A 23422-nucleotide genomic window follows, 5' to 3' on the forward strand; every position below is an offset into this window, starting at 1 on the left:
AGTGATAAAGAGACCCCTCTCTCTTTTTTCATGGAAGAGTATTTAAGCTTTTGCCAATTTTGTCAAAGGATTTATGAAACTTGTCTACGGGGGTTGTTAATTGAAAGGTATTATGGATTGTGTTGGTGTGTGTGTGTGAAGAAAGAGATTTTGAAACTGAATTAAATGGGTATTCAAACACTGGACTGTGCAAAAGTAACAACATTCAACAGAAAAGCAATCTTGTTTTCGAGGATGTGTTAAAATAATGGTCGTAGCAAGTGAAAATTAATGTTAAACGAGTGCGAACAAAGTTATGTTCGACTGGGCCGATCTCTTTGTATCCTCCATCATGTAAAAATTTAATTAATGGCCAAATTGATTAGCCTAAAAATCCATAGAATGAGGAATTTCTAATTTATGGGACTATACCGAATCCTTCAGAATACCTAACTGCAGAATGTACTATGCCCACTGAGTTAAGGATATTTGAAGTTTTGTGGTGATGGTTTTGGCCTTTGGCCGGGACTTGAGATTTCTACCTCTTAGATGTGTCCAACATCGACTACGCGATCCATTGTTTTTCTAAACTTTATAACTTTTGCAAGTAGCCGGTCTTCGATTTTAAAGTCAATATCTTCAGAACCACAAGAGACAGCATATATGACACCGTTTTGGAAAAGCAAGAGTGTTGGTAGTATTGTAGTTCGTTGATCTTAATACCCCATTATGAGTCCATCTTCGACTTTTTAGAGGTTTTTGAAAAAGTTCCGCTAGTAGACACCAATTTCCTTGCATTGCTCAGGAACCAGATTAAACAACGCCATTATTGATCTATCAATTGTTGGATATATATTTTCATAAGCTTTTAAATGATACCCATTTTGTATGTTTTATCCGTATAAAACCCGGATTTTGTATACGAAATTTACATTTTATATACGAAATGTAACCGGGTAATCGGGTATTTAATCAGCGAAAAAATATCTTTGCCGTAATCATGTTAAAAATACCTACTTGTGATATAAAATTCAGGTCAGTTCGAGCATAGCCCCTAAACTCAGCTTAAGCCTTGTTTTCTTTCACAATCCCCATAATTGCAATTAGGATTATGCCCGGGCACCATTGGGTCCATTGAAAACTAAGTCGATAGTCATTTTGATGAAGCCCCTACTCTCTCCATCTCTCACTAGGTAAATGTTACTATTTCAGAATATTTTTATAACCGTGACCATATGACCATCTGTCATATAAATATTACAAAATTACGATCAATTTAAATAAATAATTCATTTTTACTAAGGATGAGAGCAAACGTTGTTTAAACTCCAAATAATTCATTTTTACTAAGAATGAAAACAAATATTTTTTTAGACTCCTTAATACCATTTTTTTTCTTTAATTTTTAAAATCTTGTCTCTATTTTAATATCTGCAACTGATCCGACCTCGGTCATTGATGGTCATTTTTGGGTTGGGAATACATTTGCATTTTTTATTTAACTTAACATTCATGTGACATTATTTAGTATTTGCTGAGTTCCTTTCCATTTGCCATTCAGCTCTTCCCCAAACGATATGTTTTCCACTTTTGATGTGAATTTTTTCCATTTTCTTTTTTCTGTTTTTTTTTTTTTTTTTTTTGGGATTGCTCCGTCTTCCCATGGCATTTATGAATGTTTGCAAGCTGTATGTGGCTTGTGTACAGACATCTACATCCATAGACAGAGTGGAAGCAACTGCAGCCATAGAGTTTTCAAAAATGAATCCTCTGTAGAAAGTTTGTCATGGTCACTTAAAATCTAAAACCATTTCTCCCTGTTATTAGGAATATTTTTTCTGTAAATTCAAATGAGGATTTTTCGAAAATCTCTGTAAAGTCCATTTTGTGGCTGTATTTACAAGCATTGTACGAACAACTTTATTCGCTACCGCTCCATCCCCCATGGGGGCGGTTGCAGAAATATGGGCATATACTGGGATATATATATTCTCATGTACATATATGAATATTGGGCTTTTTGCAACATGTATTGCATCGGTTATGCAAGTGTACAAAATCGAATGCATTTAAATTCTCGGGATACCCTAAATTTCTTGTAAAAATTTCAAAACATTACGCCGTTAATAATAACAACTCATTCCGATTCTCCTTTAAATCATACAGATCTGAAAGGTACATCTAAATATTGTAGGGTGAACGAATATCAAATCCCTATTTTATTCACAAACAAATGACAATGAATCCCCTTTGCACATTTACCAATCTCTCTCTCTCTCTCTCTCTCTCTCCATCTCACCGATTCCCTCTCCATCTCGACCAATAACATATATGGCTACCATCACATTAGTACAGCCTTTTGGAGCGTTGCATATGTTTGTAACTCGGTACGCACTTGCATTTGTATTTAAATTCCCTATCAAAAAAGGGGTAAAGAGGAAAATCCAACAGCAAAAACAACATCAACAACGTAAGCAAAACATAAAAAGCAGTTACCGACTGTCCGACCACACGTCCATTAATTGATGCGCATTTGAATGGGGCTTTGGCCATTTACGATTTAAAGTATTAAATTGTCAAAACGTCGACGCTTTGCTGCATTTCACTCATTTTCGGTTTAAATCATCAATGGGGCATTAACTGGCTTTGTCTGGCTCTTCCGAGTGCAGGTTTGGAAAAACGTATTTTCAAATTCAATCAAATTACGCCTAAGAGGTGACAACTTAATTGATATACACACACACACACACACACATTTACAAACGTATGTGTCGTTTGTGCAATATTGTTGGCCACTGTCCCTTGCAAAATTAAAGTGGAATATTCCATTATGGATGGGCAATGGTTGCAAATTAACTCAAAAGTCAAACCAAAATATATATATATATATATATATATATATTGAATTAATTGCGGATGCAAGGTATAATATAGTAGAGATTTAAAATATTCAGAATTGCGAGAAATTAGTTAATTTTGAGTTATGTGTCTATTTTATATTTTATTAAACTTCTAAACTTTGTCATTCCGTTCGTTACTACTAAAAATACTCAAGTTTAGCGAATTAAGATAGAAAGCTAAATTGTGCGCATACAGGATGAGGAGTGCTCTAACGACAGCCACTTGTGGTCTTCCAGCTAAATATTAAGAAATCACACTGTCACGCTTGAATTCCATCACGAATATTTTTTTTTGGAAATTCTCACCAAAATGCTTTTGTACGCTTGTAAACAATATAATCAGCTGTCACTGGAATAATTTTAACAGCTGTCGGTCGGAGCGGCTTAGAAGTGACAGCAGTCTGAAGTTGGTTGCAGTTTTCATCTCACACTGTATTTGTATTTTATTAGTAGACAGACCAAGTTTTTAAGTGGACCATGTTGGTCCACGTATAGCCCTCATATAACTGACCTCCCTATGTTCGGTATTTTTGAAGATTTAGACAGAATTGTTTAAAATTCGGAACTTACAGTTTCTATAGCCCAATTTAACGGTACTTCTCGATATTCGGTATTTTAAGAGTTTTAGGCATAATTGCTAGCGGAATCGCTAAAAATTGGGTACTTAGGGTTCATAATATTTGAGGTGGAACTACCTCCTGTGGCAGTTCATTGTCTATATAGCCAGCGATCCAATAGTTGGACGTCTAAGATATTGCACTTGAAAATTTAAAAAAATCCATTTTGGGGATCGAGCCGTTTCTGTGCACCTGACTTAAGTGTTATAGAAATTTTATAGCATGCCAAGATTGGGCTGAATCATGAACTACAGAGGAGTTGGCCCATATGAATAACACAATCTGATGTAACTCACTAAGGACTACATTCGAGCTCGGTCTATCTATTAACAATTTTTCCAATATGCCAAGACACATAAAACAAGTAAAAAGGATTTACAGATTGGCCGGACCGAAACAATGAGAAGAGTAGAATATTTAAAATTAGAATATCAATCCATTTTAATTAAAATAACAAATTTCCCAAATAATAAAATCTAAAAAATCTAAAATAAAATCTAATTTGATTGAAGATTGTGACAGTAAAGTAAAGTTATATGGGGCTAGAACCCAAATGTAAAGTTTCAGCTGATTTGTTTGGAAACTCTGGAGTACCTTCCTATGCCTTAACTTAGACCAATATATCCCATTCTCAATACCAATCAGCCTGCATATAACATACAACTTTGAGCCAAATTTTAAAAATTTAGATTAAATACTGTGGCTTCTATCGTGATTTCAAGAAAAGGACGGCTATCGCTAAATCGCCTCATAACTTTATTCTGATCAGGAATATATTTACTTCCGACGTTTCCGATGAATATTTCGAGATATTACAACCGGAATGACCAATTTAATGTATGTGTTATGACGTGGCTATTTCTTAGAATGATTTGTAGATGTTTATTGTTTATATTATTGATGTTACCTTGCTGGTGAAAGGGCATATATGAAGGTCTTCAAACACAACAAAACTTTTTTCCTTGCGTTTTTTTGAATACCGATAATATGGGATACCGAATTACACTCTGACATTTGTGGTGGTATATTATGTTGGACTCCCTGGTCTCTCAAGGCTACACTTTAGAATCAAAGGCTTCCGTTTTATAAGCACCAAGTATACACGGAGAACGCTATTACATATGAACTGCTATACTCTAAACATTTCCCCGATTTCCAGCTGCTTCATTTATATCTGCCAATTATTTTGAAATAATGTTTTTGCATTTTTCATGCCATTAATTCGTCCTTTTCAGTTTAATTTTGAAGACATGCTAATGGCCCATCATTTGGGGAAACGATGGCAACGCCTCTACCGCTCAGCGCTGTATCGCCTGGACAAAGTGCAACCGATTAAACAGAAATTTGCCGATATGACGTCCGTCGAAATATCGAGCTTTTGGAAGGAGGTAAGTAATCGCCGAACAAACAAATAGCTTAGAAACAATTTATTGCCAACTCGAGAGAAAATTAAGAAATTCCAAACATATTTTTGTTGTTTTGCAACAAATGAACATTTCTGAACCCTTTTAGATGGGATGGCATACCAGCCAACACCCTCCCCCCACCACCTTTAACCGTGGATGAAGGGATGGGGCTTTAATTAGAATCGCATGATTTGTATGGAAGTTGGTTAAGGGTTCGCCGGGTTGGCCACATTCAACATTTGTTTAACAAGTTTGGCTTCTCTGATGTTCCTCTGATGTGTGTCTAGTTGTTGTTGTTGTTTTTTTAGACTTTGCAGATATGTCTGAAGCCATTTTTAAATTTAGTTGCTTACGTTTTTAATTCGTTTCGCCTTTGTTTCCGTTTCTATTCTCTTTCTTAATTTGCTCCCAATCTGTTTTTATAGCAGTTCAATGGGAATTTAATTGGATTTTATCTTCGACCGTGAGTCAGTCAGTCAGTCGGCAGACAGCCGGTTTCGTATGAAGGGATGATACACAATATTACGGAAAACAATTTTTCGGTTTCGCAATAATTCTTGTTGGAGAAAATTATTTTTCCTAAATTAACTTACGGTATTAGTTTAATTTTTGAAATTATGAAACAAATAGTTTCTCGCTGTAAGGTGATTTTTTAATGTCTATCTAAGATTGAAGTAAAATCAACACCTCTCATTTCCAACTAAATTTAATTCAGCAATCATCGCTTACAAACCAAGTGCCAAAATTCAATCCATTTGGGATGATATTTGCCAATAAACCTGATATCGGATAAATATATATATATGGGAGCTGCAGTCTAATCTGATCCGATCTCGATAAAATTTCCATAAGTTATCTGGTAAGAAATATCATTCTTGTGGAGTGCATATTACGCATTTGAGGGGCTATTCCTATATCTGAATCAATTTTCTCCAAATTTGATGGACTTGCTTCCAGACAGAATTCGTTTGGATGTGCCAAAATGTAGGTCATTTAGACTGGTATTTGCCGTTTGGTGTACAACTGACCTGAAATCGATTGAAGATATATATGAGAAAACCAATTTTCACGAATTTCAATAGGATTCGTCCCTGGGCCAAATCTCATCTCAATCCGATAATAAATGGGACCTACATTTTGTTCACAAAAATACTTGCATTTTGGTGAGAATTTTCCAGAAAAAATGTTATTCGTGATGGAATTCAAGCGTGATAGTGTGATTTCTTTATATTTCGCTGGAAAACCACAAGTGGCTATCGTTAGAGCACTCCAGCATTTAAATGTGAATAAACCTTTTGTGTCTCGTACCATCACTCATTACCGTGATACTGGTAGCGTAGTCCGATGTCAAGGAAGTGGACGGAAGAAAACAGCAACATCAGCAGAAATGGCTCAAAAAAGTAGCAACTTGATCGAAACCCGCGTCTCAGTTGCCGAAATGAGCTGAATATAAGGCAATATTTCATTCGGCAAATATTGAAAAATGAGCTCAGGGTAAAACCAATGAAATTCCAAAAAGTGCAAAGACTTACACCGCAACAGAGAGAAAATAGACTCACAAGAGGTAAAGAGTTGCTTCGCTTGGCCGAAAGTGGTGAACTGCCGAATTTAGTTTTCTCCGATAAAAAAAACATTCGTTGTCCAGTAGTTTGTAAACAAACAAAATGATCGTGTTTACTTGCCAAAGAGGTCAACTAAAATTCGGTTGGCTTCGGTTGGCCTCCAGAACTCAAGCGCCGAGCACCGGCCATGGTGATGGTGTGGACCGCCATAACAGCCAATGGTCGCTCTCCGCTCGTATTAATCGACCGTGGCATTAGAATGAATGCCGAATATTATCGCGAAAATATTCTGGAGGGTGTATTTTAGCCGCAGAATTTGGACATTCCAGCAGGACTCAGCACGCGCCACTATGTGGTTTAGGATATAACGATGTTTTCATCTTGGCCATACATACGAACTTCAGATATTCCTGCTGTGACAATTCAGTCATGTCTCATTCTCCAACCCCCTACACTTGGTATGTTGCCCTCATTGTTCCAAATGAATCAGCATTAAATTCTATGTTAACTTAGCCATGCCCGTCCTTCTAAAGAAATCGCTCTAGATTTTCTGCTTTACTCTTTTCGGCATTTTGCTAACATTTTCCCTAGAACCCAGGTTGGTGAATTGATCTTAAACAGTTTGGACGAATATAACTTCTGTAATTTAAAAAGTCAAACGGCACCTTTTCCAATGGTTTTTCTTTCTTCCTTTCATAAACAATTTCACTATTTTCCATCCCTTGCATTGACAATTGAAAAACAGCGAATCAATGGAGAATGTTTTTTTTTTCTTCCTCTTCAGTTTCCTTTCAATGTTGCATTCGCCATCACGCCATAGTTTGGATTTGTTCTTCAGGCTGTGGAGCCAACCCACCATATTGGAATGTAGTGTAGTGCAGCTACCTTTTGACTGATGCTTATTTCCTTCACTTCCAACTCAATATGAGCCGCATCCTTATCCGCTCCCTGCTATACACATTTAAACATTTAAACTGCGGCCGTTTGATGCCGTAAGTGGGCGGGTGTTATGCCTTTTGCATCCATTGGGCGATGGCACTTTTATTCCATCCGCATACATAACCCCATTGAACTGTTTCATTAGATAAGTGAAAAGGCATTCAACCGCAGCTTATGATAGCAGGAAAAACGAATTAACTCAAAGTGTTTATTATATGCATTAAGATTGGCAAACACATCTGCTGCTTTCAATTCGTATGTGTGTGTGTGTGTGTGTGTGTGTGTGTGTGTGTGAGTGCGTATGTAAATACATACCATGTTATGTTGTGGAGATAAGGGATCAGTACATATTAGGTTCATACATCGTACATCCGCAATCTGTGGCATACATTCACATATCTAATTACTGTTTTCTTTAACTTAATAGCTGGAAATTTTCATAGAGGATTTTCTGAATAATGGACCCGGAGCGGTTGGACCCGATCTGGACCGAGGCTTTAAGTTAATGGATCCATATGGTAATAAAATAAATGAACTCGAGAGTCGTAGACTTGAATTGGGTAAGACAGTTTCAATTTCTTTGTATATCGACGATTTACTCAAAGAGTGTTATAATTCAAAAATATGAAACTTTTTAAGCTCATATTCCACCTAAAGAAAATATATTAAAAATGTAATTTAGATATCTTGGAAACTTATTGACTGAAAACAAAATTGAGGAAATTATACGAGGCGTAGAACTATATTTGATTTTCCACAGATATTTCAATTAGAGCTTTATATAAGTCACACAATGTAAATATATTTTCATCTTAACTTAACATTCGAAAAAAAATGATAAAATCGATATTTTCGAGTTATCACACTCTTCGAAAAAGTGGACGATATGCATGTATTTTTTATCCCTAATAGAAGGACAGCAATATCAACAAATTTCTGATTTTGCCATTAATTGTATTTATTCATAATGTTTTCCCTGACCAAACGCAATGCCTTCGGTTTCTTGAATTTCGAATTAACCTGCCGCCTCCTACCCTGCACAGCCAATGCTGAGAAACTTTTCGATATGCCAATGCAAGACTACAATGATTTCTCTCGTCTCAAGGAGGACTACGAAGGAATGCAAATTGTAAGTCCACGACTCCCCACCACTTCAACTATTTACACACAAAAGCTACTGAGCCATTGTTGATGTGGCCCAGTTTAGTTTCGGTGGCCATGAAGGAGCATCGACCGAGCAGCTTAAAAGACACAGATAAAGTTTAATTTTTCAATTAATTCATTTGTGTTGCTGCTGGGATTCTCCGCAAAACTTCTTCTCAATATAAGATGTAACACTGTTCGGAAATGATTGAATATCGTCCTTTGTTTGTTTGAATTTTTCTTCTCTTCTCTTCTTGGTAGATTTACAAATTGTACAAAAGCCAAAAGTCCGCTCGAGAGGGATGGTCAAAGACATTGTGGGCCGACCTGGATCCTACTGTCCAGACAGAGGGTGTGGAAAGTTATTTAAAAGAATTTCGTAAACTTCCCAAACAGGTAAGTTAATGCTGTTGGTATTTCGAAGGGTTTAACTTTGGAGTGATGAGAATTGTAGAGAAATTTTTGACACAAAAAATACTATTCCCGATTTGAATAAAGTTCAAAGTCGATTTAAGAATGTATGTTTGTTGCAATCAAGACCGAGGTCACTGCTTTCTCTAGAGTTTTTAAATTTGGCAAGAGAGTTTGTATTTAATTTTGGTTGACTAACATTTAAAATTTTCATCGGTTCATGTCTGGACACAGCCCCCATTCGAGAGTACCTCTTAGTATTCTGGATAATTTTTAAGGTTTCAGCCAAAACTTCCTCTGGATTCAAATGTAATTTCATGTTTCGGGTTCTCAGTAGGCCTAGATTGTGCTCTACAGCCTACAAAACCGACGGTTGAGAGTTCGAAGCTGGGTGTCGGCAAATGAAAACAAGTAAACTAAACAACTTAAACTAGTTTGCTCATTTCCAATTTATTGGTAGATGTTGCACTTAAATGGTCTTCCTAGATCTGGAACCAATATTTCCCAAAGACCTATAATCTCTCAGAAGTGGCAAAAGATTAACATTTATTATTGGTTTTTGACTGAAACGCATCTATATAAGATACTGACATTTGACTATATTCTTCAACTAAATCAGCGTTAACGAAATAGTCAGAAGTGCGTCTTTCCTATATTTGTGAATTCTCACTGGAATGGACATTTTCGTATTTTGTCTACAAAAGTTGGCAAACTATTTCACACATTGAATATTTTTGGATGGCCACCCGAAACTGCTTGGCTTTTGCAATGTCCGGTAACCACCATTCAAATGTGCGTAAGGATCGGGCGATAATTACGACCTGCTGACAATTTTGCAGTATTTTGGTCCATTTCAACCCCTAAATATATGGCGATCATCTCCAAAAAGAGTAGGCTTCTATTCTGACCCTCTCCAGGCAAAATGAGAAAATTTTAGAAAATCAATATTTTTATCTTTAGAGAGATATTATTATGCGATTTTTTAAGACGTTTTTTCTTTCCTGCCAAGAGGCCATCCTTAATTAATGAGAACTGTCGAAATCAGTTCAGCCGTTCTCGACATATAAGAGATCTTTCAAGCATATCTTCTTTGATATACATATACATCGCACATATTTTGCTATATATCCGATTTGTTGGATGTTAACATCAATGTAAAGGTCAGAAGTAACCTTGTCATAGCTTCGTGATTTCGCCGGGATTTAAAATATTCGCGGTTCAATGAAAAATGTTGAATTTTTTCAACACAAAAGATATGGTCTTTTTTACCCGTTAAATATTATCCGATAACCACCCAAATTGGTAGGCTTCTTCCCCGCCCTAAACTCTAGCTACATGCGAAATTCCGCGTCGATTGGTCTATAATTGCGACCTGTATAGCTACTGCCCCACCTACATTCTAAATTTCGTGAAGATCGAGCCATAATTGCGACCTGTAGCGTGATTACAAATTAACATGGACAGACGGACAGACGGACAGACGGACAGACGGACGGACGGACATACATAGCTAGATCGACTCAGCTCGGCGAGCTAGGAAGATCCATATATACTTTCCTATATGGGAAACCAATATTTCGAGGTGTTACATAAATTCTGGCCAATCAAACTTATAATACCCCCAACACATAGTGTTGTAGGGTATAAAAAGATACGAAAAGTACGATGACTATTCGAAATCGATTAATAAGTGGATTTGTAAGTAGTTAGTGATTGGGAAATTGTCTTGATCCAAGAAAATCCAACAATTCGCATCGCTCAAAAGTGCTATCCTTTGTGCGAACCAACTAAAGTTTTTATTTAAGTGATTTTTGTTGTGCCAATTAAACTTAGGTAATAAGTTTCGAAATCGAAAAATTATGAAAGTTTTTGGCAAATATTTGTAAAAATGATTATACATTTTAGATTTTTATTAAAAAACCAAGTCCTCTGGGCTAAACCAAATACACAAAAATTAGAAACTATTTCACTTTAGAATATTTCTTCGATAAACTAAAAAGAAAATTTTGAATTAAAAAAAAAACTTATCTTAAAATGGTTTCTAGCCTTGGCGTTGATCTCAGGCAAAAAATATAAGAAACAGGTCTTGGGTTTAATAAACTATATAAGTAAGGTAGTTTATTTGGATATCTATTTATAGTAAATTTCTACAAACAGGATGAGATAAAAAATCTGCAACAAAGTCTATCGCCATAATTGATTCCTTTTTTGTTAAAAAATTTTATTGAATGAAAGCGAAGATAACTTTAGATTTGTTCGAATTGGTTACCTTTGGCACGAATTATGGCCTTCAAGCAGCCAATGAAACCGTTATACGCTGTCTGAATTTTGCTCTGCGGTATTTTGTCCCATTCCCGGCGAAGCGCTTGCTTGAGGTGATCGACACTTTGGTATTTTCAGTGCTAACCTTGCTTTCCAAAATAATCCAGTCACAATAGTCCAACTGATTGGTATCGGAGATTTTGGTGGCCATTGTGCGCAGGAAATGAAGCGACGAACCTCATTTTGTAACCATTCTTGGGTGGCGCGTGTTGAGTCCTGTTGGAGTGCCCAAGGTCTGCGGCCAAAATGAATGATGCCACGGTCGATTAATACGAGCGACCATCGGCTGTTATGGCGGCCCACACCATCATCATGGCCGGCACTTGAGTTCTGGTGGCCAACCGAAGATGTACATTTTCAGCTGACCTCTTTGGCAAGTAAACACGATCATTTTGTTTGTTTAAAACTGCTGAATAACGAATGTTTTCTCATCGGAGAAAACCAAATTCGGCAGTTCACCACTTTCGGCCAAGCGAAACAACTCTTTAGCTCTTTTGAGTCTATTTTCTTTCTATTGCGGTGTAAGTTCTTCCACTTTTTGGAATTCCCATGGCTTTACCCTGAGCTTTTTTTTCAATATTTGCCGAATGGAATATTGCGATATGTTCAGCTCACGAGCCATTTTCAGCCACTGCGACACGGATTTCGATATAGTCGTTTCTTTATTTTTCGAACCATTTCTGCTGATGTTGCTGTTTTCTTCCGTCCACTTCTTTGACATCGGGCTACGCTACCAGTATCACGGTAACGAGCGATGGTACGTGACACAAAAGACTTATTCACATTTAACTGCTGGAATGCTCTAACGACAGCCACTTGTGGTTTTCCAGCCAAATGTTAAGAAATCACACTATCGCGCTTGAATTCCATCACGAATAACTCTTTTTCTGGAAAATTCTCACCAAAAAGCGTTTGTTCGCTTGTAAACAATATAATGAGCTGTCACTGGAATAATTTTAACAGCTGTCGGAATAACAACAGTGGAAATAACAACAGTCTGAAGATGGTTGCAGTTTTTCCATTTCACCCTGTATTTTCTTGATCAACGACAAATTCTATGTTGATTTAACCTTGCCCGCCCGTCTGAGTAAAAATGAATTGAGATAGGAAGCTAAAAGTTTGCACAGAACAGTCTTTTGTCTGCAGGCAGATCAAATTCGAAGAGGGGCTATATATATACCACAATATAATGGTACATCTCGATATTCGGTATTTTGATGATTTTGGCCACATTTTCCAATTGGATTGTGTGAATGTGATGTATAAAGTTCTTATGTGGTACCTACGAAAAAAAATTGTGTAAATAGGCCTTTGAGTGCATACAGCCCCCATATAAAAATTCCCAGATACTCGGAATTTTCATTATTTTTGTTAATTTTTTTATGGAATTGTCTGAAATTCTGTATATAAATAATGCATCTCTATTTAGTGGTACCCCTCGATATTTTTATGAAATCGGAACAGATTTTTCAATGGTTTTGTTTGTAATAACAGCCAGTATATTGGCATTTTGATGGGTTTCCTGGCACATTTTACGGTAGCCTTAATAAACAATAATCATTTTTCAATAACATATCTATTTGGGTTATATTTTTTAAATTTGCTATTTTAAATGGATATCGAAAAATATATAAAAAATTGGATTTTCCCCGAATGGCGGAGTTAATCAAAATTTCGTCCCCACTGAGCTTACATGGAAGACAACATTAAAATATAGAAGTGTAGTATTCAAGGCCTGACTGCATATATAATAAACAATCTTCTGAAAAACACAATACCTCAATTATATTTGGCATATTTAAGTTCATTCTCAGTTCTTTTAATATGAAAGGCCTTGCTTTTGAATAAGAACCAAAAAGTGCACCCTCCTATTTTAATACTCAAAATGCACAATATATTAAAACTGTAGATTCAAGCTATACCCATTCACTCAACGGTAAATTACTTTTTATATAGTTGTAGTACAACATGTCCAAAACGACCTCCTTCTCTTCACCCTAGACATTACCTCGATACAAGTTTTCGAAACCCTTTTTTGCGTGCAGTAAAAGTACCCATTTTCAAAAGAATCTTCACATTTCAATCTCAGATACCAACAGAGACCCCAATATAAAATTTCGTTATTTCAGATCTATTCCTTCACCCAATTGCAAATTTAATAATTTTTAGTACTTTTCGTAAAATTATTCAACCTCAGATACCAACAGAGACCTCAATATCAAATTTCGAGATTTCAGATCTATCCTTTCACCCAGTACAGAAATTAGTAACATTTAGTACTTTTCGTACAAATATGGGACGTATTTCGAAACCACCAGCAAATTTCAAATAACTAATGCAAATATCAAATTTCAGAACTTTATCTCTATCGTTTCACCCAATACCAAATAAAGTACTATTCAGCACTTTTCCTACAATTATATATACTTTTCCACAAAATTTCAAATTTTCAGCTTCATCCGTTCACCCTAAGCCAAACGGCTTCAAATTTAGTACCATTTAATATGGCTCAAACATTTTGTACACATTTCCAAAACCACCATCATATATTAAACTTATTTTCCAACCTTGATTCACGTACCAAATTTCAAGCTTTTAGCTCTGTCCGTTAACATAAAGGTACTATTATAGAAGTTTAGAACCAGTTCAGAACTTTTCGTAACGTTAAATTTCGGATTTCCAATAACACTATGATACATCTATCCTGCACCCAATGAGTGATTCTCATTCCGAATTTCCGTTTATCCAGCACAAAGTACACACGCCCTCGCACCAAGACTGATCATCTTGCAACTTTTCAAGATTCTAGCTTCAGCCATTTCATCTGGGCGTTGATTCTAGAGTTAGTCAGTTATTTCACTGCTCTTTTATGCATGTAGATAACAATTTTGAAAATGACGGAATTTTTTAAGGCGAAAAATATATTGGTTCAATGTTTATGTTGTTAAAACATGTTAAAACATCTAAAGCATTACAAAAATATTTCTAAATAAAAAACAAATGCCTTAAAAATACTCAATTTGTGAATGGAATGATAGACTTTATACTTTTTTAAATAAATTAAAAACACACATAGCCTTGTATGGCTTACACTTCGATTATTAGAATATTTTGATCATGAGTTCTAATTGAGTTTTTTTCTTAAGGATGTAAAGTTAAGGCAAACAGGTTCTACAAGAATACAAGAATTTTTCCTCCGATTGTTTAATGCAGAGATTTGTTCAATTTAACTTTGGACTTACTCTATATACCTCAAAATGCCAAAAATAGCAATTAATTATATATTAACCATCCATGCTGTAATTAGTACAATTTACAATATGATACAATATAAGTACAATACAATAAAATTATTTGATTAGCAGCAAACGCATCGCTAACAAATGATATCACCATTGTCTGCCGAAATAACAGTTATTCCAGCTAAAACTGCAAATGCACCAAATTTGTTATGTGATAAGCCTATTATATTAAATTTATTGTCGTAATTTATTGTAGCCAGTTTTGTCAAATTGAATGATAGCGGCTTCACAGCGCAGAGGCCTCCTAATCGATCGCACAATGCGATTTGCATGGCATAGTTCGAACATCACATACATACATGTATACATACATACATACATGTATGGAATCAAAAAGATTGCAACAACAACTAGGCAGAAATTTTATACATCGGCGATAAGCTGTAGACATTGTTTATTCCTAGTTGTTAATCAATGCGGCGGTTTGTTACATTTCACGCGTTGTAAATCCCGTTTGTTTTGTTTTGTTTGATTCCAGGTGCGACAGCTACCCGTCGGCCAAATGTTGGAGCTACAGATGAAACAATTCAAAGGCACTGTGCCGCTTATGGTGAGCTTGAAAAACGAAGCCCTGCGGGAACGTCACTGGCTGCAATTAATGGAAAAGACGGGCCAGTACTTCGATATGACACCGGAACGATTCACACTTGAAAACATGTTTGCCATGCAATTGCACAAATACCAGGTAAGTGGGTGTAGGGGAATGAAACGTTATTGCGAATGTATTCCGAATTCTGATTTACATACATCAGATCACGTCACATTGCACTAAAATGACTGGCACTCAAGAACTATTTTAGCGACGTAATTTGTAAAAACATTGAGGCATCAATTGAAAAAAGTGGTGTCATGAGATTCCTGTTCGAATTACAATTTCCACATTTTGAAAATAAAATTTGATAGGTTTGCACTTTATTGTGACGAAAAAATTCCAGAGATATTAAAAAAATGTTTCTATTAAAAACAAGTAAGCAAAAGATTTCGCTTTTGAAATTATGTCACGGAGCACTGCCCAGATATTACCTTTAGCATTTTGACCAGGGACATTTGCCCAATATTTACGCACACCTTCGTGCTGTTAGTTGATGTGGTCCATTTTACAGCTTAATATAATCCAATGGTCATCAAAAATGCTACAATTCTTCCCTGTCTCTTCTCAGGCGTGTCGATCGGCTTCAATTGTGTGTTTAGGATTTCTTTTTCTGTTTTTGGTTCATTTGAACCGCTAAATATTTTACGACCACCTCCAAAAACATCTATATGATTTGCTTGTCTACGATATTTGGCTATATTCGTCAACGAAATCAATATAAAAAGCAAGAAATTCGCCTTTTGTGTATTTCGGATAACGCCTATAAGTAATGCTGCTATTTTTTCACACAAAAGTAGAGGTTCATTTTACCCGCTATCCTAAACTTTAACTTCATGCGAGATTTCGTGTCCTTTGGTTTCTATTTCATCCATTAAATATTACCCGATGACCATCAAAATTGGAAAGCTTCTGCCAAGCCTTAAGCTCTAGTCCCATGCTAACTTCCGCTTCGATTGGTCTATAATTGCAACCTGTTTCCAGTTTTTGGTCCATTTCAACCCCTAAATATTATGCGATCATCTCCAAAAGCAATAGGCTTCTATTTCGGCTCTAGCCTCAACTTCATGCTAAATTTCGTGACGATCGGGCCACAATTTCGACCTGTAGCGTGATTACAAATTAACATGGACATACTGACAGACGGACGGATGAAGATACATAGCTAGATCGACACATTTTTAAAGAAAACCTTTTGGCTGAGTTTATTTTGATTTTTATATTTAGCCGTTGAGTTTTTCTCGATATCTAACCATTTTTGAAAAACAACTCTATTTTTGAGACATACTAATATCAAAAATAATAGTATTATTAACAATATTTTTTTTTATTTCTTTAGGGAGAAAATTGTCAAAATGTTAACTAACGGTCAAGCATATGTTTGCCATAACGAATTTCCAATTTTACTCCTTATTTGCTAAAAAAAAACGAATAATTCCAAAAAAATCAAAAGTCGAAAAAATTTTTAAAAATTAAAATGTTTCCAAAAATTTTGGTAGGCTATCATAATTTATTTGATTTTAAAAAGCAATAAGTAGAGATACACATATACAATGTGTGCGAAAAATGTGTGATTCCGCATAATATGAAGATTCCGAAAAAAGTTATGTGTGCATTCGTTCTGAATGGACTAAAATATTTCGATATTTACACTTTTCCAGAAAATTCAGCGATTTTTCCAAAACAAAATCAAGTTTTTTTTAAATTGGAATGGATGGAAATTATTTAAAAAATTTACTTTTATGTAATTAGATCAAAAGTATTTTAATCCTTCGAGTTTTTGAAATTTGCCGTAATTTTGCCGTAACTTTTCAAATTTATATAATTTAAAAAAAATGTTCATAAAATTTACGTGCACATTACCTGGGGACTCTGTACTGAGAATCATTCTTGTCATTTCATTTCATACACCCATGTATGTACACCCAATCAGTTTTAAACACCTTGTAAACAGTCGTCTATCCAACCATTTATACAAAAAAATAAACATTACACATACAGATATTACCCTTAAAGCGGCGGAATGTTGCAACCATGCTGTTGCTTGTTGCTACTTCACTCGCTCACCTTATCATTCCATTTCAATAGGAAATTGCCGAACAAATCCTAAATAATGCCATCAAAGAATTGGCCATTGAAAAAGGCGTTAAAGCTGTTGAGGATACTTGGGCCGCCATGAGCTTTAAAGTGCACAAACATTACAAAGGCTCCGAAGAACGTGGCTATACCCTGGGAGCAGTGGATGAAATCGTGCAGGTGCTCGAGGATAACTCGGTGAATCTTCAATCAATGGGTGCCTCACAGTGAGTAAAATGGCAAATGTCGACGCTACAACCAACACAGATGTGTCGACAACAACAGAACTACCGGTTGGCACGAACCAATGTGGACCAATGGACGATGTTGATGTTCAACAAGCATGCTGTTGGCCATACGACAATTTTATCGTCCAATTTCATTTTGATATTTGTTTTATTCCTCTACGATTACAGATTCATTGGCCCATTCCTTGAGACGGTCAATCGTTGGGAACGTAACTTGGCTCTTATTTCGGAAATTATCGATGAGTGGCTAATAGTGCAGCGTAAATGGCTGTACCTGGAGGGGATATTCATAGGTGGTGATATACGTTCTCAGCTGCCGGAGGAAGCTAAAAAATTCGATGACATAGACAAGGCATATCGAAGGGTAAGTAATGGTTCACTTTTAATAACCATTCGAATGTATCTTTATTTGTGTATACGCCTATGAATTCCAATGAGTAAAGAACGATAAAAAAAAGTTCATTCTCGGAGGATATAAATTCAGGATAAAAAACACATTCCTTAGATAAAATTTAATTTGGTTAAAATAACATTAATTCAAAAACTAGTGTGCAGGGCCTCAATTCTTGTTCTATGAAAATGTAAAATGTAAACTTTTAAGCAAATATTTTTCATTTCATATTTTCATAGAACAAGAATCCAGCCCCAGTTCTATATGAAAACAAGCTATGAAATATTCATCGGTTTTGCCGGCAGATGTATACCCTCAGCCTTGCGTTATGATTGTTCAAACTGTTGACCCGTTCTGGGGCATTTTTCGAATGAGTGATCCGATAGATTTCATATTCACATCAGATCTCTGAAATTTAGAAAGAATCAGATGCTTTTTTTCACATTTTATGAGCGTTTTGTTACACCAGATCTTGTGTTGGTAAAATTATTGAGATGCACGAAATTTGAAAAAATTCGAATACATATTTTGCATTTTAAGGAGGGGATGGTCTATAAATCCCCTCTTCAAACCATATCTTGTGTTGCTATAAATATTAAAATGTACAAAATTTAAAGGGAATCCGATGCCTATTCGTATTTTATGAGCATTTTGGTGATTCAAATTCAAATTGTAACCCCTTTGTGAAGGAGGTACCAGAAGAAGTTTCCAATACATCCCATATTTACGCCAGATCATTTGTTTGTAAAAATATTGGGATGTGTGAAATTTAAAGGGAAGCTGAAGTTTATTTATTCTTATGAGCTATTTGTTATTCAAAATTGTTTACCTTTTGTGAGGGAAGTACCAGAAGAAGTTGGCCAATATTTACCATCTTCTCTACATATCTTGTGTTAACGGAAATATTGAAATGTGTGAAACTTTTAGAGAATCGGCCCTTTTTTATACCTGACCTAGCACTGACAAAATATTGGGATTTGCTAAGTTTGCACAAAATCAAATGATCCTTTCTCTTTCTGTGATGTAAAAGTTTTCTTCGAAAATGGTGAACTTATGTGGGAGAGGTACCAGAAGGCGTGGACAGATGTTGTCCATCTACGACCTCGATCTGAGTTTGACAATAATACTGCGATGTACCAAGTGTGGACAAAATAGGATACTCCATTCGTGGGACGGACGGGCAGCCCTAGATCAACTCCAAATGTCCGTATCGAATGATATATACCATATGGCTTAGGGCATTAAAATCGGCTTGGTTTTATAAATCAAGTCGAAGTACTCAATGGATATCTATCATTTTCTAAATTTTAAAATCTCATATTTCTTAAAATTTCTAAATTTACCATTATAGTCATTCGCAGTTTCACTTCCATAATATAAATTGTTAAGTCCAACTAAAGTATTTTGGAAGATAGTGTAATGTCTTTCGCATCGGAAAAGCAAGAATTCTTTAGTTTGATATCGAAAAACAAGGTTTCGGCATTAAATAATCGCGCATGGTATTCTTCAACATTTGTTTGAAATAAAATATGAAGTCTTCTTGATATTCTCGATAGTTGGAATCTAAACGTGAAAAAAACCTCAAATATTTGGATGAAATAAAAATATTTTTGACGTATTTTTTGAGAAACTTGCAAATCTGATATTAATTTCTTCATCTATACTGATATTCCATTGTATGCACCCATGGTTAACCCATATTTGTTTGCCCCCTAGACCCATTATCTTAAGTCAAAGACACTACATCGGATTGCTGTTCAACGGTGATATCTCAAGTCGAAAAATTGCAGAGTATTATTAGCACATATCTATGCGAATGGAAATGTCTGTAACTCTTACTGTGAGCACAGGCTATACTATTCCTTGGAATAGTACTGCACACACACTCACACACACCGACATTCCATTTTCGTACCTAGGATGACAAGACATTCATTTATGAAATAATTTTGTGTAGTGCATACAAAGGAAGTCAGTCCTTCCAATGAGTTCTACATCCATTCAGCTCTTCTCTGCTGTTCGAACATTGCCTTCATCCACTCGAGAGATATGGGCATGGAATTGGTAGCACATGTGATGTTTATCCTCCTTCGTGGCATAGGGAAATGAAACAGACACATCATCGACCTCACCTGGCTCCGAAGCATGTCGACCGGTATGTGTGTTTGCGTTACCCGACCTGGTTGGTTGTCAAGGTTAATTCATGTGAAATCTATCCTGGAAAAACGAGACCGAAAGATGAAGACAGTTTCGTTATTCCCATCATAATCACAAAATAATCGAAAAGTCTGAGGTGTACTCTTTTACGGGTACATAATCTTAAAGCGGAGGTGTTTTCATACAATACCAAATTAAACAGTTGACAGCGTAGCTAAGGTTATACAATCAGGAATCCCTTTACTGGTCACACAAAACAAATAATGATTAAGAACACGTCTTAAACATTTGAATGGCCAATAATGATTCCCATATGCCTTCAGTTATTCCTAATTATCCCACATACATTTAAATAGCTGAATTAATTTTCTTAATTTTATGACTGAAATAAAAAAGAAGTGCAAAATGTATATTTGCGAATTAAATGAATTCAATCTCAAAAGGAATTTATTAAACAAAATCAAATTATATCAGAACTTTAAAATTTGTGGACTTCGCCACAACTCGGATATCAAATTAAACAACATTTGTTGTTCCTTCCTTGTGGTAAACGGTGACATCGTGGAACTTGAAATTGCCAACCTTAAAGTAATAATCATGCAGAACTGGACGCTCCAAAGGATATCCCAAGGGCAAGGCGTCCACATAGCGACTGCCAGAACCAACACCACAGCTTACGGCAGGGTCGTATGTCGAGAACTGAGTTACTTCAGGAGCATGATATGGGTATACGGCAAAGAAGAATTGGTATGTTAAACCTCCCTTCTTGCCCAAGGGCAGAAGCAAGCGACGAGGGAAACCGCATTGACCAGATGTAAGGGGGAATTGATAATCGGAATTGGTGGCATCAAATAGCTTCTTGTACAGCTCGTAGTATGTGGTCTGATCGTTTGTAGAACAAGCAAATTCCTCGGAACTGCGTTTCAAGTGATTTGCACCAGCAACCAAGTCAACGACGTAGTGATCCAATTCAAAGAAGTTTTGGTAGTTGTCCTCTAACTTCAGCAGACGACCATTCTCATCGTATTTTGGGCCAAGGAATACCTTGACGACTGCTTTCTGGGCCTTGTCCGAAGTAACGTCCAAAGTGAATTCGAATGGTTGATGATTGACGCGCTTTTGGCGTGCCTTGACAACGAAACTGTGACCTTCGTAGACCGAGTTGCGTCCGAATGTGTACAAAGCATCAGAGGAACCTTCAACAGCAGGAGTAGCAACGTCAACAAGGTTGCTCACATCGGAATCGAAATACTCAAAGAAGGTGGTCAATTTTTCGGGCAGATGGACATCATCGAGAGTGACACCAGGGAATTCTAGATCCTTCTTCTGGTACTCAGGGAAGTTTCCAGCCAAACGCCAATAATAACCAACAAGTTCCTTGTACAGAGAGTAGAACAAAGGATCGCGCAAAGAGGTTTCATACTGTGACAATGTGCCAGGCAAAACATCGCCGAATTTTCCATAGTAACGTCCTTCGTTGACAACCTCGCGCAACAGAAGATCAAGACTGCCGTACAGTTTCTTGTCCAGGCTAAAGGAATTGCCCTGCAAAGTATTTCCAAGCTTCTCCACCGCAGTCTGGAAGTCATCGGTGGTGGTGTCTACAAACTTGGCAACACGTTCGAAGTATAACGTTACATCTCTAACCAAATCGTAGTTTCCATCATTATAGAAGTTGTAGTCATTGGGACGTTCGGGGAAGCTGACACCTTTGTAGTAGGCCAAATTGCTGTAGTAACCAGGTCCGTAGTTCTCGAACACATTCAGTTGAGGTACTTCACCCAAATCATTGGACAAACGTTCCAAATAGTAACGAGCCAACAATTGCCTGTGCAAGTACAAATACAACTCACCCACACGGTCCTTGCTGAATTCATGAGTCTCAGGACCCTTGGTCCAGTAGGGGTAGTGCAGGTTGTAGTAGTAGTAGAAAGCGTTGAGGCCAACATCTTCGGTGAAATATGCCAAGGTGTGGTCGTAGTTGACATTGTCGTACACGTTGCTGTAGTTGGACTTGACGACTACGTTGAAGACGTTGTCCAACTGCTTGACATTGTGGAATCCGTGGAGAGCTAGGTGTTCAGCTTTGGTCACAGTTTCCACATCGAAGAAATGCCATGGCAGGACCTCGTACACAGCAGGGGTGGTCACACCGTGTAAGTCGTCACGCAGAACAGTGGCCAAGTTAAGGGCGTACACAAACAGTTGCTTATTCACGTGGACGCGGGCCCAGTACACAGCATGGGTGAAAGCCTTCCAGTCCTTGGCGAAGTAGAACAAACGTCCCAAACCCAAAGCGTACTCAACATGGTTGGCGTAGACTGGAGAGAATACAACCTCGTCACACAGCGGTTTGTGTTGCCACAGATCGAAGAAGTCGGTCAACTTGTCGGCATTGTTGTAGTCCTCCAAGTGTTCCCATGGCAGGTAGGAGGCATAGGTCTCATCGAATTTGGTCACAAACACATCATCCTGATAGACATGCTGCAGGACTTCCAAGACAAACTTTTGCTTTTCCAAGAAATCCTTATCGGCAAACTTTTGTTGCGTTACTGGGCTGCCCAAGGCACAAAGGGCCAAGCAGACGACTGAAACTGCTGTGAACGACTTCATCTTGCGAAATCATACCCAACTACCCTGAGCGAGCCCTTTTTATACCTGCTGGTAACGATGCAACATCGTACATTTTTCACCTAATCAAACATATTTTGAACAAAATGGAAACACTACGATTAGAATACAATCGGAAAATCTTGCAATTCGAAAAAATAATCTCTGCTTAGCAATATCTTATCAATATTAGACGGAGGTCAATGAATTTTCAACAAGTGTTTATATGGGAGCCAGCGTTCAAACAACAATTTAAATATCGATGAAATATGAAACAAATAACAAATTGATAATCGCTTGAAGTGCACTTTAAGGTTGATAATGCACATTTATGCTTTATATAGCCTTGAAAAATCTCCACATCTTCGTGCGAAAATATGTTTAAAGAGTGTTCCTTGTAGACATGTGGACATCAGGTAATTGAGATATCCATATTTTCACAGAAACATATATGCGTAGCCTAACAACTATTCCCAACAGGGATTAGTGCGCACCATATGTTCGAGGTCACATTTTAAATTTTCTTTGCCATTCCACAGTTTTTAGAATCTTTGGAAAAGAGTTGTTAGCGAGAGATATATTTAATCATGAATTGTAAAAATTAGCACACACAGGTAACAAATAGGAAAAGAAAGAACCACACTCCAATATACCCATCAACGTTAGATCTGGTTCCTGCCCCTCAAAAAGTAGAACCTTTTGAAGAAGCAAATACTAGTACTTAAAAGGTGAGTTTGGTGTTCCATTGTTATACCCTCACCTTGAAATAA

At 36.7% G+C, this 23422-nt stretch overlaps 2 protein-coding genes across 2 annotated transcripts in view; one reads left to right on the forward strand and one right to left on the reverse strand.

Moving 5' to 3' along the window:
* Nucleotides 1-23422, forward strand: part of LOC101893569 (dynein axonemal heavy chain 10-like) — a 129782-nt gene that overhangs the window by 21424 nt on the left and 84936 nt on the right. Inside the window, exons 18-24 of the mRNA XM_059125481.1 lie at nt 4732-4884; nt 7831-7963; nt 8447-8532; nt 8808-8942; nt 15060-15266; nt 17259-17473; nt 17663-17858. Coding sequence (XP_058981464.1) covers nt 4732-4884; nt 7831-7963; nt 8447-8532; nt 8808-8942; nt 15060-15266; nt 17259-17473; nt 17663-17858 — 1125 coding nt within the window. The remainder of the gene's footprint in view (nt 1-4731; nt 4885-7830; nt 7964-8446; nt 8533-8807; nt 8943-15059; nt 15267-17258; nt 17474-17662; nt 17859-23422) is intronic.
* On the reverse strand, nt 20451-22674 carry LOC131803784 (larval serum protein 2-like). The gene has a single exon (XM_059125480.1). The coding sequence runs from the start codon at nt 22653-22655 to the stop codon at nt 20559-20561; it is 2097 nt and encodes a 698-aa protein (XP_058981463.1). The 5' UTR covers nt 22656-22674; the 3' UTR covers nt 20451-20558.

Source organism: Musca domestica, unplaced genomic scaffold (assembly GCF_030504385.1).
Source record: "Musca domestica strain aabys unplaced genomic scaffold, Musca_domestica.polishedcontigs.V.1.1 33, whole genome shotgun sequence".
In the NCBI taxonomy this organism is placed as follows: domain Eukaryota; kingdom Metazoa; phylum Arthropoda; class Insecta; order Diptera; family Muscidae; genus Musca; species Musca domestica.

Coding starts and splice junctions, on each gene's coding strand:
- LOC131803784 (XM_059125480.1), bottom strand. CDS start 22,655: ATGAAGTCGTTCACAGCAGTTTCAGTCGTCTGCTTGGCCCTTTGTGCC.